Source organism: Anomalospiza imberbis, chromosome 6 (assembly GCF_031753505.1).
Source record: "Anomalospiza imberbis isolate Cuckoo-Finch-1a 21T00152 chromosome 6, ASM3175350v1, whole genome shotgun sequence".
Lineage (NCBI taxonomy): Eukaryota > Metazoa > Chordata > Aves > Passeriformes > Viduidae > Anomalospiza > Anomalospiza imberbis.
The window spans coordinates 43,377,475-43,394,849 of NC_089686.1; the positions used below are offsets into that span (position 1 = coordinate 43,377,475).

A 17,375-nucleotide genomic window follows, 5' to 3' on the forward strand; every position below is an offset into this window, starting at 1 on the left:
TGGAAATGAGCAGTACTCTTTGGCTGCAGTTCCAGACAGTTCTGCTCCAGAGTTATTTCTGCAGAAAGGGAGCACTGCTGGTGAGTTCAGTACAACTCAGAACTGTCAGTCTGTGCTTTGAGGCTCTACCTTAATGGTATTTTGGAAATGTCAAGAATGTTGCTCTTCAGATACTTCTCATGCCCCTGCATACCCCAACAAGATGGAAAGTCATATATTTATACAACAGAATAAAAGTTCTGGTTTGATTATTCTAACTATATCTAACCAAAATATGGTAATTTTGTTTTTCTTTAGATAGATATGCCTCTTTTTTGGGTCTGGATAGCTGGAAAAAATAGCTCATAATGTGTTATCATGGGCAGTATTGCCAGTTGTTTATCATGTAGATGGCCTAAAGCACATTCCTGTGATTTTTGCATGTGTTAAAAATGTTTCCCACAAATGCTAGTTGAGGCCTTGTGTGATTAGTATTTCTGTTAATTTTATGACACTGAAGATGTCATAAAATAAATACGCAAATAAAACTACCTGTATGTCCTCCTCCTGTCCATGAACATTTTGTAAAAATGAGTTGTGATATTAAAATTCTGATAAAGGCAAGTAAATTTTCAGTTTTGTGAGTCCATGGTCAAGGTAATCCTATTCATTCTTCTGTCCTCAGCATCTGCAGTAGTGATGCAAATAAACAGTTCTTATGAATCGTCTCTTGATTGGATTTCCATCTGTAATATATTTTAAATGACATAATGTTATTACAGTGAATTCATTAGGTGAACACTGCAAGAGCCATTTGCTTATGCTGCTGTGTAAAAGATTATCAAATCTGGGCTTACTAGGCTTGTTTTGCATGCCTGGCTCTATAACCCTCAGACTACTCATACTGCCTTGCACCTGGTGATAATCTCTGTGTTTCAAAGAAATGTAATTTATAGAAAACTAACCACAGCAGGATTCTAAGAAAATTATTGTAACCATTAAAAAAATCGGCATAGGAAGGTTTCTTGGTCTTTAGAATTTGTATTTGTTGTTAAGACCTTTTTAAAGGTTCTCTCATTCTGTGTTGGAACACTAGCAACCTGTTTGGAGATACCTGCACTTTTTCATTTCATACCTGTGAGTTCACCCTGCTTTGGAGGAGTGCTGTAAAAGCAGGCTTTAGTATGCCATCCACTGCTCTTCAGGGAAAGGCGACTTTTATCTTCTGTTCTTACAATCATGTCCCTTGTCCTTCCTGCCAGCTAGCCTGCAAGAGGGAAAGGAGAGCAAGAGCTCTGTTTGAGTAGACTAGTAATTTGTAGATAGCTTTTGAGCTGTGGAATTAATATCCTTATCTCCTTTGTAGCTTCTTACTCAATTTAAAGTCCTATTGGCAGTTCTAAAATGTTATCAGCAGTGCTGTATATTTGAATTTCTTTTACAGCACATCAGCTGCTTGGTTTAGGTACTTGGACTTATATTTTATTTGTGTTCCTGCAGCTAAGTCAGTTTGAAATCTATGTTCTGAATTGCTTGATACAGAAAATGCTAAATAGCAAATGTACACTGCAAAGAAAATATGGAATTGAGCTGTTGTCCTCCAAGAAATCTTGATTCTGTACAGCATTTTTTCCACAAAAAAATCTATTTGAATGTCATAGAAGTAAATAATTTGGAAGGGGTAAAGAAACAGTAGACATGGCAAGGACAAAGAGGAATGATTTCTCTTTTTACAGAAATCGGATAGTCGTATGAAAGAGATTACAGAACGGGGGGGAGATGTTTGAACTACGCTGACAGGATGCAGTATCCTTTCCTACATATCACAAGATAAGCAAAAAAAGATAATGCAGACAAAACAAAGCCAGTGATTTTGAGTAGAACCAAATCTGTAACTCCGTTCCAGTATTTCTGGTTGAAAATAAATACCGTTCTTGGGAGGGGGGGTTTGAAATGCTTTAAATTAATGCATCTTTTTGCCCTGTTGCAGCGCACTCCCGTGTAACCGTCGCTCAGCTGCCATGAGTTTGCTGCACAGTGACAGCAGCTGTGGAGGCCGAGACGGGGAGAGCGGCTGCTGCGCAGCCATGGCCAGCGCCTGCAGCGCCGCAGCCAAGGAGGAGAGCTCCAGCGTGGGCAGTGGCGCTGGCAACGCGTCCAGCTCCTTCACCGAGGAGATGCAGGGATACGACGTGGAGTTCGATCCGCCGCTGGAAAGCAAATATGAGTGTCCCATCTGCTTGATGGCTCTCCGGGAAGCAGTGCAGACACCGTGTGGCCACCGTTTCTGCAAAGGCTGCATTGTCAAATCAATAAGGTAAAGGAAAACTTGTGGAAGGTGTTTTTAAGAAGAAATTCATGTAGCAGAGCAGTTTAAGGTCAATATAAACTGAATAGAACTGCACAAGATGCATTACCAGTGACTGCTAATAGAACTCTGGAAATTTATTATTCATTAAAGGTGCTATACATGGCCAGAATGTCACAAGTTTGGAAGTTTTATGAGTTTTAGATGGTTTGCCGTTTTCACAAATTTACCCAGGTTATGAATCTAAAAAATTGATTAAACTTCAAATAATAATTGAAAAAGGAAAGGTAGACAAGTCCCCAGATAAGTTCCATTTCCAGCTCAGGATTATAAAATTATCTGTCTTTTGCCAATGATTGTTTCTCTTGATAACTACAGGAAACTACAGCCAACCTGATTTCTTGGTGCAGATAAGGCAATTCATGCTTTCAGTTCTTCACTTGAAATTAGCTGCTTCCTTCTTGAGCTAGAAGAGAGAATGTGATGAGGGAATAGTTTTGAACAAAGCATAGAGAAAGGAAACCAGGTGGCATATGAGGGCCTGGGAATAAGATACAAAGGCAAGAATGGGCTGGGCTTATAAAAATTGATTATGGAAAGGGCAAGAAAGGGCAGAGAGTACCTTGTAGAGAGCACTTGCCTTAAACCTAGAATGAAGTCATCAGTGTCCCACACGTGTGAGTATTGGATTACATTGATAGGTATTATGCTGTAGGATTTTTCCTTTTCAGCATAAGCCAAATTTTTTTCTTAGCAATTGCTCAGATAGCTCAAATGTCACTTTGGTAGGAATTTATGTATTCAATTCTGTGTGACCCATATGTAGAATTGGCTCATTTTCATCCTTACTTTGCACACTTTTTGTAAAGATCATTAAACTGTCTTCAGTGTTAACTGTGTTTTTCCCTGGCATTTATTTTATAGCCTGCAAAATGGACAGTGCTTTCTTGATTGGTCTTTCATACCATTTGTCCATAGTTGTATTTAATTTCTTTTTCTTCTCTATCCATCATTTGTAGCTCACTAAATGAATAGTATGCCAGCAATTATGTTCTCTGAATACAGTGTTTTGTGGGCTTCTCTGTCGTTTCTGCTACATAAATTTTCTGGAAGAATTTTTTCATGGAAAGGACCATGACCAGAAGTTTCTGCTTCTTGTGTACATTTTCTGTATTATACTTCATTTCTATGAATAGTGATGACTGTTTCAGTGAATACTAAACAAGGTGGAAAGCATTTTATTTCTTTTGAGACTGTAGATCATCAGTGTAATTTTTCAGAGGTTTCATTGCTAGTAAAAGTTTTCCCTCATTCCCCACTGAGCCCTGTCTTTGGAGGGCAGTTTGAGTGACTGTTTTTGAAAGCAGGGAGGACAGCTTGAAGTGCCAGATCTCTCTGAATCCCTGAAGGGCTGAACTGCATGTTTAATTGGCATCTATAGTTCAAGCTATTGATTTGGATTATGTAGTGTCTACAGTATGGTATTGATTAGCAGTATGTACTGTCTACAGTACCAGATTGATTGAGGTATTGAGAAGCTTCTACAGAACTAACATGAAAACAGAAATGGATATTTTACATTCTCTAAGTACTGCTTTTTTTCACTAAGTGATTGTCACAGCCTTCATTTGATCAGGAAAAATTGCTTCTCTTTATTCCTCATTTCTCCACTGTCTTAACTCAAGTGAACACAGAGATTAAGGATTTTAAATGATGAAGGATGGAAAAGCATTTTTTGAGTAATTGCTTCTTATGACTTACACAAACAATTTGTGTGGAAGAAGTTGTGGCTGCAACTAGAAAAAAAATGGAAAACCTTTTAAAAACTGGACTCTTCGATCTTGCACTGTGAAGGACATGATTAGATGAGATTTGATTACAGTAAACATTTGCCTCCCAGAAAATCTTGGCAGCTTTTTAAATAAAGCTGTCTGAAGTGCTTTGAAGTGTTCTAATTCATGGAAGAGGAGAAGCTTATCTACCTAAGTAACTACAAATGTGTTTACGAATATTACTTGTCAACAAAATATATTGCTGGAAATTTTAGAAGAACTAACTGCAGGTGCAGTAGCTAATTCAATTTCACTCCAGTCTTCTGTATCTTAGGGCAAGGCTGACTTAGTGTTTGTAGTAGAGCTTGCCAAATATCAGAACCTCTGTTTATTGGAAAAGCAGAGTTGTGAGGTGCCAAGGGGCAGCAGGGACATCTTTGGGTGCTGGCAGTGTATCCAGCAGCTGGCATGGCTGCAGTTAAAGTCTCTGCCAAATGTCTCGGCTTCTCGGCTAAACCGCTCACTTGTTAAAATCACAGAGCAGGCTTTCTTTCAAAATTATTCAGGCTTTACTCTTGATACCTTTATTTTAATCTGAAGGGAATTTACAGGACTATTCACTGTACTTTGTAGCAGATGGCCATTGTTTCACAGGTACTGTTGTGAGTGGCAGAGTGCAGTGTGATAAGTAATTCTGTCATAGGAAAGCCTTCAGTGTAATGTAAGCTAGAACTGAGGTGCATAAACTCAATTCTGTCACAGGAAATATGTAGCAACATCTTTGTCTGTAGATGGTCCTTAGCTGTGTTTTAAACACAATCCTGATCCTTGTAAATACTATCTGAAGCCTGTTTAATATCCTAAAATGAGTTACTGCTTTTTCCTTACTACACTTTCCTACTTTGGAAAATTGCATTTAATTCTTATTTTGCCCTTTATCTGCTAGTTATTTAAACTGGGGATTTGGTAATCATTATTCCAAATTAATCTGTTGTTGGTTGCTCTTAGTTATGATTAGGTTTTCTTTGTAGAAATAAAGCTGCTGTCTTATCAGCAGGCATTTTGAGCTGTCTTCATGCTCCACTAAATAGGGTGTTTGTAACCTGTGAAAACTGATTTCCTGTAGTTTGTGAAGTGACAAAGATCTAGCTTGTTACAAAGATCACACTGGTCATAGCTCAGGGAACTCTGAAACAAGGCAAGCTAGGTGTTTTCTTTCTTCTGCTTGTTTAGGAGTATGATTCTCAGGCATGTGGTGAGCTTGCTCTGCAAGCAAAACTTGTGAAAGGAAGTTCATTACTTCTTTTTGAAGTGGCAACTTTACCTCCACTTCCTCTAGCAGCGTTGCTGATGGAGTTGCTGAGTAATTATTTCCTTTTCCAACAAAGAACATAAATTCCTTCCTGGTCTCCACAGCCCACTAGGTTGTATTTCCCCTTGTGCTTGCAGGCAGTGATGATGATCTGGCCTTTGAGCCTTGCACCACAAGTGCTCTCTGACATTTTTCCACCCCATGTATTTTTCCATTTTATTGCTGTTTCCAATAGCACTCTGGAGCTTTGATCCCTCATGCCTCTTTAACTGCATTACTTAATTGTGAATCAATATGTTGGCCTACTGCTTTCAGAATGAGCTGATACTGGAAAGTTTGATGGTGGTGATCCCTTTTTTACTCCATTTCTAATGATTTTTTTATATACATGCAGGTAGACAGAACCTGATGAAGTGGAGCAGGCTGTTAGTTACCTTGTGCAGGTTGCAGGCATCCATGTTCCATCAGATTCCAAACCTTCACCAGTTTGCACTGACTTCCAGTCTGTTTGCTGTTGAAATGGCTTCAGATGCAACACTCAGTTCCAAGTCCAGTGTAATTTTCATAGTTACTAATAATTTTTGTGTCCGGAGGTTTTCACCCTGTTTGCAGTATAGTGAAATTGAAGGATGACCAGCTGATCAAATGGTTGTATAACAAAACCAGCAAACTGAGCAGAGTGTAATGTAATGCCAAACAGATGAAGTCAATCTGGAAAAAAAAGACAATTTTGCTTTTTTTCGTAGCTCTGTGTATAAACACCTTGGCTGTTTATAAAATGAGAAAGGAATGAGAGGAGGTCTAAGAAGGTTTAAGTAATTGCTTTGAAGGAGTATGTGAATTATTCTTTGATGTTGAAGCTATGTGAAGTACTTGCAGAAACAGGACTGTAAATTCTTAGTGTCTTTACATACTCCTCAAGTTTATTTCCAGAGTACTTAACAGGCCATTTGTACAAATAAAATGTGTTTGAATGGGAAAAGTGCTGCAACCCCAGTCTTGCCACCTCCAGTGAAACTGTGTGTTTTCAATTTTTCTGAAATACATTTCATATTTTCTGGTTATGCCACATAAATACCATTTTTTAAAGATCTTTTTACTGTGTTATTATTTGGCCACTAATGTCTTGCTGGTGTAAAAATATTTTAAATTAAGTGCTTGGAATTCTGTTGATAAAACTGGAATATCATTTCTTGCTTTTCCGCATTGTAGAGATGCAGGTCACAAATGTCCTGTAGACAATGAAATTCTGCTTGAAAATCAACTTTTTCCTGACAACTTCGCCAAACGGGAAATCCTTTCATTAATGGTCAAATGTCCCAACAAGGGCTGCAGTATGAAGATGGAGCTCAGGCACTTAGAGGTAAGAAGTAGTTTTGAAAATATGGAACCTTGTTTTCATGGGCAAGTAAAAATTTGAAATAACTTATATAGATGGTCATACCTGGTACTCATTTATGCTGACTCCATGCATTTTTCTTTTAAGACTGTAGCTACACATATTGGTATTTAATGAGTATGTAGTTGTAGTTAGGTGATTCTTCAGGGAGCATCACAGTGCATGACAATTGTATTAATGCAGCTCTCTGGTGAGGTTCATTCATGTCTGCCTTTTGATCAGCTATGTCCATGCTTCACACAAGCTTATTAAAGTCAATTGAATAGTCTATCAAAGTAGCTACATATATTCGTTGAAATAGCTGTTTTGGAAAATAATATATGCAGTTAAAAGAATAAATATAAAACTAAATTTTTACTGAGAGCTTTCTTAAAGCTCTGAATACATGAAACCCTGACCTTAGCAGTGGACCAGTAACAGGCTATTGGTAGAGTCAGCATAAGTGTATAAGGATTTCCTTACATGAAGGAAAGATTGGAATTCGTTTGTCTTGTACTGTCCTTTCTCTTGAAAACAGATGAGGTGATAGTTCTTATTTGAAGTATCAAATCCCTCTTCTGCCCTTCTGCAGGACCACCAGCTGCAGTGTGATTTTTCCACTGTGGAATGCCTACAGTGCCAAGGAACCTTCCCAAAGAACCATCTGAAGGAGCACATGACCCAAGAGTGTCCGAGGCGTCAAGTGTGTTGCCCAAACTGTGCCACGTCTATGGCCTATGAAGATAAAGAGGTATTTAGCAGCAGTCTCCTTTTGTCAACCTGCATTCACATGGGTTTGCTTGGAAAGGGAAAAGTAGTTAAAAAAAAAAAAAAAACAACTGAAAGGTTTTGGTCTAGAAGAGCTCTCTGTGCTGCTGCACAGCTGAGAAGCTGCAGACTCAGGACATGAGCCTGGAACAGACAAAAGCTGGGGAGAGATTGTCCTTAAATACAAACTTTTTGGAACCATGTGGTGTGAGAAGACTTGTGGACTTGTGTAAGAACCACTGATTTCTGACCTTACCATCAGACAGGCTGTATCTACTGCCCATGGAACACAAAAAGCAGAATTTACATGTGCAGTTTTTATGCCTGGGAGAGAGAATGTATCAGTAGATAATTATTTTGGGGATATCTGCTACCACACAAGACCAAGATAATTTCTGAGTTCTTCTCCTGGCTCTGCATTTTTCACTTGGGTGATACTGAGGATAATACTTTACTTTTACTGTTACCATTTCTTAATCTCTATATGGATGTGTTTTATCTCAATGACTATTGAATGTTCTTGGATATTAATATTGTGAATTGTCAATCAAATGTACCTCATACAGTCCAACAATACAATTAAAAACAAACAAAAAAGTGCTTTCATATAGTTCCGGTACAATTGAACATGAATTTTAGAAACTTATGGTTAAAATCAGATTTCTTTGAAGCATAAGAGCTTTAGGAAATAAAATATCTGCAACTTTATGAAACTCTTGTATAAGTCCAGGAAAAAGCAGTAACAGAAAACATACTGTTCAGGGTAAAGGTATTCTCTTTGTTTCACAGTTGCATATAGCTAAATGCAAAACTAGGTATATGAATGAAAATCTTATGTCTGATCAAGGGTGATTAGCCCTCTCCTTAATTGGGTAACCTTTACTGATGCTTTCTCCCCTTTCTTTTTTCTGTTTGATCACTTAAGCTTCATGACCAAACCTGCCCACTTGCCAATATATATTGCGAATATTGCAACACGGTGCTCATCAGAGAGCAGGTAAGAGATCTCCTTTTTCTCTGTTTATTCCAAGTCAGATACTTTGTTTTTACATTGCTTCTTTAATCTGAAATTAAACATGGAGATACAGTTTGTCTACTAGCTGCTAAATCACTACCTGCCTCTCTCTGAAAGTGTCCAGTGCAGGTGTGATACTCCCTTAAATGCTGCTCCAGCTTGCAGTTGGAGTCTGGCAAACCTCTGTAGGATTTTGGCTGCACATCACATTGTTCAGCTGTACTGCTTCTTGGCAGGGGCCACATCACATGCCTTTGATCTTGAATGGAATTGAAAAAATACCAACAACTGGCAGTGGTTATGGCTGACATTACAAGAAGAGGCTTTGATTTGGGCAGAGAGGAGCAGTTTTTGTACTTGGAAAGCCACTATTGGAAAGTAGCTATAAGTAAATTCACTATCAAACTGGGATGCTGGCTGGAATTCTGCTTGTCCATTACTGATATAATAGCCATTATTATTTCTTCTGTTCAATAATAACTTCATTGGCAGGAAAATGATAAATATTGATTTGTTTAATTTGGGATGGCAATTATGTTGATGGCCTGGGTTAAAATAAAGAATGATCTTGTGAAATTGCACAAATACTCTGAGAAACAGGACTGAGCTTAGTAATAACAAAGAAAAAGTCTGTTGTTAGGTAGAAAAATGAATTGAATAAGTGGGGAACAGCGAAGTTAAACATTTGTAATAATAGCTGATCTTTATTAGCCTTGTGCTTCATCATGATATTTAAATGAGGCAAACACCTGGGGTTATATAAACAGGGGTTCGGCCTGTGAAACACTGAATTATCCTTTGCTCTGTTTAGGGCTCGTAAGGCATCAGCTGAAGTTATTGTGCTTTTGAGGGAGAGTGGATAGGGAGATCCAGAGCAGTGAGATGACTGATCTGGATCTGGAAAACATGGACCACAAAAAAAAATTGAAGTAACTTGAACTTTTTGAGGAAGATGATAATAAAGAAGGACACAATAAGTATGTGCAAGTAGTCCTTCAGAAGGGAAGGAATTGAACGTTACCTGGCTGGAGGATAGGCTAGAAACAAAGTGTTTGGTCTAGCAAGGAAACCTGAATGCTTTTCTGAGGCCTAACATAAGAACAAAGTCAATGAATTGTTACAGTACCTACAAGTGGGATGTATAATTTTTATCATCAGCTAACATTTCTGTTCAAAACTTCCATATTCCCTTAAGAATTTATGTAGGTATAAACTGATCTGACTTCAGGTACCTGTTTAAAATCCATCCAGCTGTATCCTTTCTGGATAAGAGAATACTCTTGATGGAGAAGTAATATCAAATCTGATTTGTTTTAGATGCCTAACCATTATGATAATGACTGTCCTACTGCCCCAGTGCCATGTTTTTACAGTGCCTTTGGGTGTCCTGAAAAGGTAAGGTTTTGATCAGATCCTTCTGAATTGCAGACCTTCTGCATGATTTTGTCTGTTGCTTTTGTAATGTGTTTTCTATTCTTGTCTCATTCACCAACCCAAAATCTTCAGTGATTTGTGGCTGTGGGTTTTTTGTTTTGAGGTATCTCAATTCTGAAACAATGCATGTTGATACATTTCATTTCAAAATTGCTTTTTCAAATTTAAAAAGCTTTGTGAACAATTTGCTTGATGACCTTGCTTTTATTATTTCATGCTTTCTCAGCTTTCATGTCAATAAAGTAGCTTCTAGCATTTCTTCCAAAGTTGTGGCCAAATACACTTATGACTCTTAGAGCTCCATAAAGACATTTTATTAAATTCTAAAATGATTAATCTAGATACTCTTTATTTCTAATTTTTAATATCTCTTGGTAAAAATGGGTCTTTCCCCTCCATTTCCACATCAGTTTTCATACCCTGTTTGGTACTATGGATCAATTTAGCAAATCAGTGAAGGGAATACAGATTTAGAACACATAAAAATTCTAAGTATATTTATCCCTAACAGTCTTTCACCGTGTCTTCGTTTTGAGTTGAACAGTGTTACTGAGAATGCGCACCATAATTAATGATGGATTCAGAGGGAAATTATCACTCCTACAAAACCTGGATTTTTTTTATCATGAATGCTTGTTAACAAGAAGGTGACCCTGAATACACAGTGCTTGCCCTTTGGAATATTTGACTAGAATGTTTTCAGTATAAAATACTCCATATATCTTCATATCTTGCTTTTACTTTCAGGTGCGCAGTTTGAAATATACTGTTCGTATTTCTCACTGTATGTACTACTGAAATACTTCATGTTTTTACTCAAAATTGCCTCCATTTGAAGTGTGGGTGTTGGCCTTTAATAAGAAGTTGTTCTCAGTCTTTTCTGGAGAACTTAAATTTTGTTGTTTTCCTGGAGATGCTGCAGCTTCTGTAAAAATACAATCAAATGTTCCATTATTAAAACATTACATAGAATTATGCAACTATACAATATGCTATTACTAATGATAAATATTCTAACAAGAATGTGTGACATCCCAAAGTCCCACGCCAACAAAGACAATAATGCACATATCTGATTTATATTGCAGTCATTTATGTCAGTTTTATCTTAACTTCTCAGGTTAACAGTTCTATGCTGAAATCACCTCATATCTATGCTTTTGTTGAACCCCAGCTGTATCAACATCAGGCCAAAGACACAGAGATCTTAAAGGTCTTTTCCAACCTAAATGATTCTGTGATTTGCCCACTGGTGTTTAAACTTCTTTTTCCATTTTTCCTAACAGTGATCTTAAATTTGGAGCTCTCTGTTGGTGAAGTGCTATTTTGTCACACCTTTGTCCTTGATTCACACTGCTGCTTTTCTCACATGACAAAAGCAGCTACTTGTTTGACTTTCTTCAGAGCCACATTTAAAATGTGATTGCAGATGTGTGATGTGTTCCTAATGCCATATCTCTTAAATCCTAGATGCAAAGGAATGAACTGGCACGACATATGCAGGAGTTCACTCAGGTTCACATGAGGATGATGGCTCAGAGTTTTCAAAATATCAGTGTTACTGCTGCAAATCCTGTACCCTTCATCAATGGCCTACCCTTTGAGCCTGCCCTCTTCTCACACGTGTCACATGCTGCATACAACTGCAATCCAGAAGTTGAAAACTTCAAGGAAACTATTCAGCAGTTGGAAGGTCGTCTGGTGAGACAAGATCACCAAATCAGGGAACTCATTGCTAAAATGGAGACTCAGAACACTCACATGGCAGAACTCAAACGTACTATCCGAAATTTGGAGGGAAAGATTACTGAAATGGAGGCACAACAATGTAATGGTATTTATATCTGGAAGATTGAGAACTTCAGTGGACTGCAGAAAGCCCAGGAAGAAGAGAGACCTGTAGTGTTGCACAGTCCTGGCTTCTATACAGGGAAGCCTGGCTACAAGCTGTGCTTGCGCCTGCATATCCAGTTACCAAATGCTCAGCGCTGTGCTAATTTTATCTCTCTGTTTGTGCACACTATGCAAGGGGAATATGACAGCCACCTGCCCTGGCCTTTCCAAGGCACCATTCGACTTTCTATTTTGGATCAATCAGAAGGCCCAGAAAGGCAGAACCATGAAGAGGTGATGGAAGCCAAGCCAGAGCTACTGGCCTTCCAGAGACCGACAGTTCACCGCAATCCGAAAGGTTTTGGTTATGTGACTTTCATGCACCTGGAGACCTTGAAACAGAGAACCTTCATCAAGGATGACACGCTCCTGGTGCGCTGCGAGGTCCTCACGCGCCTGGACTTGAACAGTGTCCGCAGAGAAGGCTTCCAGCCCCGCAGTACTGATGGAGCCATGTAGCCTGCAAGTCTTAACCAGAGCAATGGAGCCTTACTCATGTTTTTCCACACGGATCACAAAAGTGCTTCATTGTCCACAATGGGTTTGTAAAAGATCATAGTTGCCAACACAGTGGATCTTCACCTGAATGGAACTTTGTTGTTGCTGGTATTTTTTTCTCTATATGAGGTTATATGTTTAAATATTTGGTAAGGTTCTCTCTTAAAATAATAAACTACTTCTGTAGCAAGCTAAATAAATGAAGTGTTAATCAAAATTTAACTGCCTACAGGAAAATCCTATTGCAGAACCTGTGCATCTCAGCTTGGTAAAATTTTAGTCATATTGAATAGACCTGTAAGTCTTTTCACCTCAGTGCCTTGGAATAGATGCTGTTGCAAGGAAGGGACAAAATTAATAAAGATGAGGGATTTTTTTCTTTTTTCACAGAGCTTGAGAAAGTTGAGAGAGTTTCTATATTGACTTATCTAGAATTTTGCATTGGCTGTGTGTCTCTTGAAGTTTGAAGTTAGGGTTAAGACTTTGTTCATGTCACCAAGGGTTCAGGTATGCTTTGACCCTTTCCTCCTTCAGGAATTTGCATGTTGATGCAGAGTTAATGGTGGTATTTCCAAAAGATGCGAGGTAGTGTTGTGGAGAAGGCTAAATGACTCAGAGCTGAGTTCACTGAAGAAATATTTGTAATGTGGTTTGAATGTGCCTCCCTAATTCTCTTTATTTTGATAAATCTTTCTGTAAGTGTGTGCTCTAGGCCCAGAATGTTAACCACAATCATCAAGAGATATGAAAGTTTAGCATTTGAATGAAATCCCTTTGTGCTGGTGGGACCTCCTAGTGCTGGACATGTTTCAGGTTGTGAGTGCACACATGAGCAAAGGGATGTACTAAACAGAGAGGGTGATGCAGAATTTGTTCTATTGTTGTTGAAACCCGAATTTGTACCAAAGCTCAACTCGTGACCTGCATCTGTTCAGGCGATCTCTTGGTGCTGTGGGTGATGGACCCGAGTCATCCCCTGTGAATTCTCTGTGGGTAGCTGGCCATATCAGCATCCAACTGCTGTGGGTATTTCCTGTCCCTTTAGACAATTGGAACTGGGCCAAATCAGCAATATGGATGATAAGAAAAGCCTATTAATTCAGCAGTGTGAGGAAAAATTGTAACCATGTTTGCTTTTAGGAAGAAAATCTGGCTTTTATAGATACTCATTTATCAAACACTAGATTCACTGTGTCAAAGAGGTTCCTAATGATGTGTGTATTGTTTTCTGTACTGATTGTATCCCATGTAAATGTTAGTTTTGACCAGTCAAAGCTGAATAGTTCAAGTTCACTGGTGCTAAAAATTTTAACTTTCATGGTGCTGATAAAGTTCTGAATCTTGTCTATAAAAGGAGGGAAGAAAAAAGTTTTGTTAACCCCATAATCTAAGCACATGTCCAGATACTGAAGAAAGAACTAAACGATGCATGAGCTTTTGTATATTATTTATCCACGCTAGTGGAAGGACATAAAGATTGGAGACACTGCAGCTTAAGAGATACTGAAGAGTGTTCCAACTATTTGGCATCATCAAAGCAATACCAATGGGGAAAGGGTGCATTTTTTATATAAACAAGACTAAAGAAAGACTACTGTACTTTAGTGGTTTGGGAGGATACTCTGCCTACCTGCCTGCATAAGAGGTAAAAGTTCCAGGACCCAACCTACCACTTTGTTCATCATATCCAGATGTGTAAAATTTCTTATGCTAGTAGAACCTATTAGAACCTGCTTGTAGAAATTAGATGGAAGAGGGATTGTGTTCAATGGAGTATTGTCACTACTGAAACCTGGACTTCCTGGCTAATGGTAAATGCAGTTTAGTTGTTGGTGACTTTAGTTCATTCTCTGTCATTACGGGACAGGTGAGCATATGTTACTCAAAATAAGGAAAGATCTCAGCTTTAAAACCAAAGTAGATTTTATAATGAATAGCCTCATCCTATCAGCTGAATTGTTCTGGAGTGTCTTCAGCTGGAGCATTCCCAGTGAAGCCATTCTTAGCCAGGAGCTGTCAATGTCCATGGCAGTGCACAGAGCCACTCTGCACAGAAGGCACTGTACATGAGTTCTCCATTTTCAGGGTGTGTTACCTATCCATGTTTTTTCAAGATGCTCAAAAACTGCCATTCTCTTTTCTTTCCCTTCTTTTTTTTTTTTTTTTTTTTTTCAGGGATGGAGGGGAGGCAGTCAGAAGAAATACTTGTCATTTGAGAGCTTCTTCCTACTCCAGGTCCCTCCTCAACCCTAGAAATAAGAAAAATGTCCTTATTCTTTGTTTAAATCATTTACACCCAAGACCCACTAAATGCATTAACACTTTCTTTGCTTTTGAAGATTTGCATTTTGAATGGAATTTTTGCTTTGAGCCTTATCTGCTAGATCTGATGTACTTCTGCCTCTGAGGAGGAAACTCCCTGTGGTGGCAGGGTTTAAATGGTTCAGGTTAAAATTGTACAATAGCACAAGCCAGTAGGGAATAGTAGGCTACTGCATGTATAATTCTGTATTGGCCACAGTAATATGGATGCTTTATTCACTGCTGCTATTCTACTGGTTTTGTATTTTTATATTACCAACTAGAACTCTGAGTGATGACAAATTACTGTAATATCAGAGTATTACATGAGAGACTGTCAGAGATAATTTTCTAAGTATCAGTTAACTCTTACTGTCATAAAAAAGATTATAAATGTTAATGAAATATTTATTCATGTACTTGTTCCATTTTCCTCTTTCTCCATTCTTCAAATCTTCTTTTGAGAGCTTGTTTTACCATGGTGGACTGAGGTATAATTGCTAGAATTATTTAAATGGAAGGAGAAATGTCTGCAACATTGAATTGTCTCTGAATCAAAGAAATATTTTAATTAACCCATGTCCTGTGTAACTTGTTCAGCAGTGGGGTTTTGTTCTGTAAAGCAATGCTTTGCAGCATTACTAGATCTCAAGGTGGTTTAAAAAGTGGCTTAGCTTCTTTTATCTTCCAAATTTCTGTTGTCTTTAACATGGTTTTTGTCACTGACTCTTAGTATGTGTATTTGCAAAGCTGCTATGGCACAAATTTTCCAATTATAATATATTATGAATGTGTTATCTCTTTGCCTCTGAATGTCTTCCCCTGCAGGGCAGGGAAAATTATTTTGCTAAAAATGTTGGTATGTAATGTATATGTGGGAGCTCAGATAATGTGAGATGTATAGAGTTGTTTTTTAAGCAGTCTCATGATGTGTCTGGTCATGTTTGCTATCATAGGATTAAACTTACTAATGAAATTAAATCAGGGTGACCTTTCTATTCTTATTTAGAGATGGCAGCAGACTAAATACATTGATGATGGATGCAAAAGATTATTCTGTGTCAATGTTAAAGGTTTGTATTGGTTTGCATTTGAACAAAATGAAAGTACTCCTGTTCCCTTGGATAAATTGATTGATAGTTTAATATATTTTATAATTAATGCACAGCTATATTTCTGACAGAACTTTAAAAAATAAACTGATTAAACTGTGCACTGCATGTTGCATCTTTATTCATATGGAGGTCTATTCAAAAATATTAACTGATACAGGACTGCTGTGGTGGTTTCTCTGTCTTGTGGGTTTCAGAGGTAGGTGGTATCATATAGCATCAAGAAGGCAAAGAATATACTTCAAGATAAAAACCGTCTGGCATTTATAAGGAGTGTTGATAGTTTTATTAATTACTAGAAGATACAGTTAATGTAATAGATAATAAAGTAAATGTTCTCATAATTATCCTGTAATTTAAGATGTAACTCTCAAAAAAGCTGCACACTATCACCTCTCTGGCCACATCTGCTTGCTTGTTTTATTTGTCATAAAAGCAACTATGGGCTGAAACTTTGTTGCAGGAGATTGAGATCAGAAACCAGAGGGAATTCCTCTCAGTAAAAGAGGTACAGACTTTATTGCAATCTCTGATTTATCTCAGCCTGGATCTGTTTTTAATAGCATCTGCAGGAAGGAATATTCAAAATCTTAAGATTCTTCTGAGTAATGTTAGTGGTATTGCAGTAATGTGCTGTTAATGTCATGTTAATTATGACTTTGTCTTTTATCCAAGTTAGTCCTAATAGCTTCCATGAGAAATGGTTAGGGAAGACTTGCTCAGACACTGGTTATCTGTTGTGTTAATCCATTTTTAGTGTTCCATATTTTAAGTGCACTAAAATCTTCTTTTGGTGAGATGGAGTAATAATGACCTTTTTTTAAGCAGGAAAAGCTGGCATTTGCAGCTGCCCTGGGAATGAATGGAGAGTCCATGTGCAGAAGCAGAAGAGCAGCAATACAGGAGCATGTTCACACCCGTGTAAGTACAAATGTACATGTACCTTTCTGAAAAAAAATGGCTGAAGTAGATTTGGACCGGGATACTCTTGACTGGATAAGTGATTGCATATTCTGACTGGATATTTTCCCGAACAAATACCAGTTCATTGCAGTGACTTCATAAGAAGAATGTGTTTGCTTTAGCTAAAATCCTTAACTAGTGCCAAACCAGTTGTTTTGCTACCTTCCTCATCCCTAAAAAGCAGGAGACCAGCACTCCAGTTGTTCTGGCTGGAAAGAGAAACTCTTTGTGCCTTTCCTTACTACACTGTGCTAAACTTCAGCTCTTCTGTGCTGTCTCTCATTTAGGAACTGTGACTATTTAGCCTGTTCCAAGACAGCATTTACAGAAGTTAACAGAACTTCCTGAATTAGCCCTGAAAAAGGTCAAGTGTGGTATTGGCATATGCAGCAAATAGAAGGCAATACAAGGGGAGGTTAATCGACCAAAAATGGTGAGGAGGGAATCTAAAGCCTGTGTGGATGAAATGAGTAAGAGGGCTGATGAATTCTGCCTGTTACTCATCTTGGATTAAAAAAAAAAATTAAAAAATCAAAAATCTCGTACCACTCAAATAGGAAATTTTTATGCTTGCACAAAAACTTACCACAGGAAACACTTCCCTGGCACTGGTCTCACCCTCGTCATTTACCACCACTGAGC

General features: G+C 38.0%; 1 protein-coding gene across 1 annotated transcript; it reads left to right on the top strand.

Moving 5' to 3' along the window:
• The first annotated feature begins 1,985 nt into the window (after window positions 1-1,985).
• TRAF6 (TNF receptor associated factor 6) lies at window positions 1,986-14,366 on the top strand. The gene is made up of 6 exons (XM_068193748.1): window positions 1,986-2,296; window positions 6,584-6,734; window positions 7,342-7,500; window positions 8,443-8,514; window positions 9,850-9,927; window positions 11,437-14,366. The coding sequence occupies exons 1-6, from the start codon at window positions 2,001-2,003 to the stop codon at window positions 12,316-12,318; spliced, it is 1,638 nt and encodes a 545-aa protein (XP_068049849.1). The 5' UTR covers window positions 1,986-2,000; the 3' UTR covers window positions 12,319-14,366.
• The last annotated feature ends 3,009 nt before the right edge of the window (window positions 14,367-17,375 follow it).

Excerpts from the sequence above, each read along its gene's own strand:
- TRAF6 (XM_068193748.1), top strand. The coding sequence starts at position 2,001 with ATGAGTTTGCTGCACAGTGACAGCAGCTGTGGAGGCCGAGACGGGGAG. Across the intron at positions 2,297-6,583 it reads TGCATTGTCAAATCAATAAG|AGATGCAGGTCACAAATGTC; the intron begins GTAAAGGAAAAC and ends TCCGCATTGTAG. Across the intron at positions 7,501-8,442 it reads TGGCCTATGAAGATAAAGAG|CTTCATGACCAAACCTGCCC; the intron begins GTATTTAGCAGC and ends TGATCACTTAAG.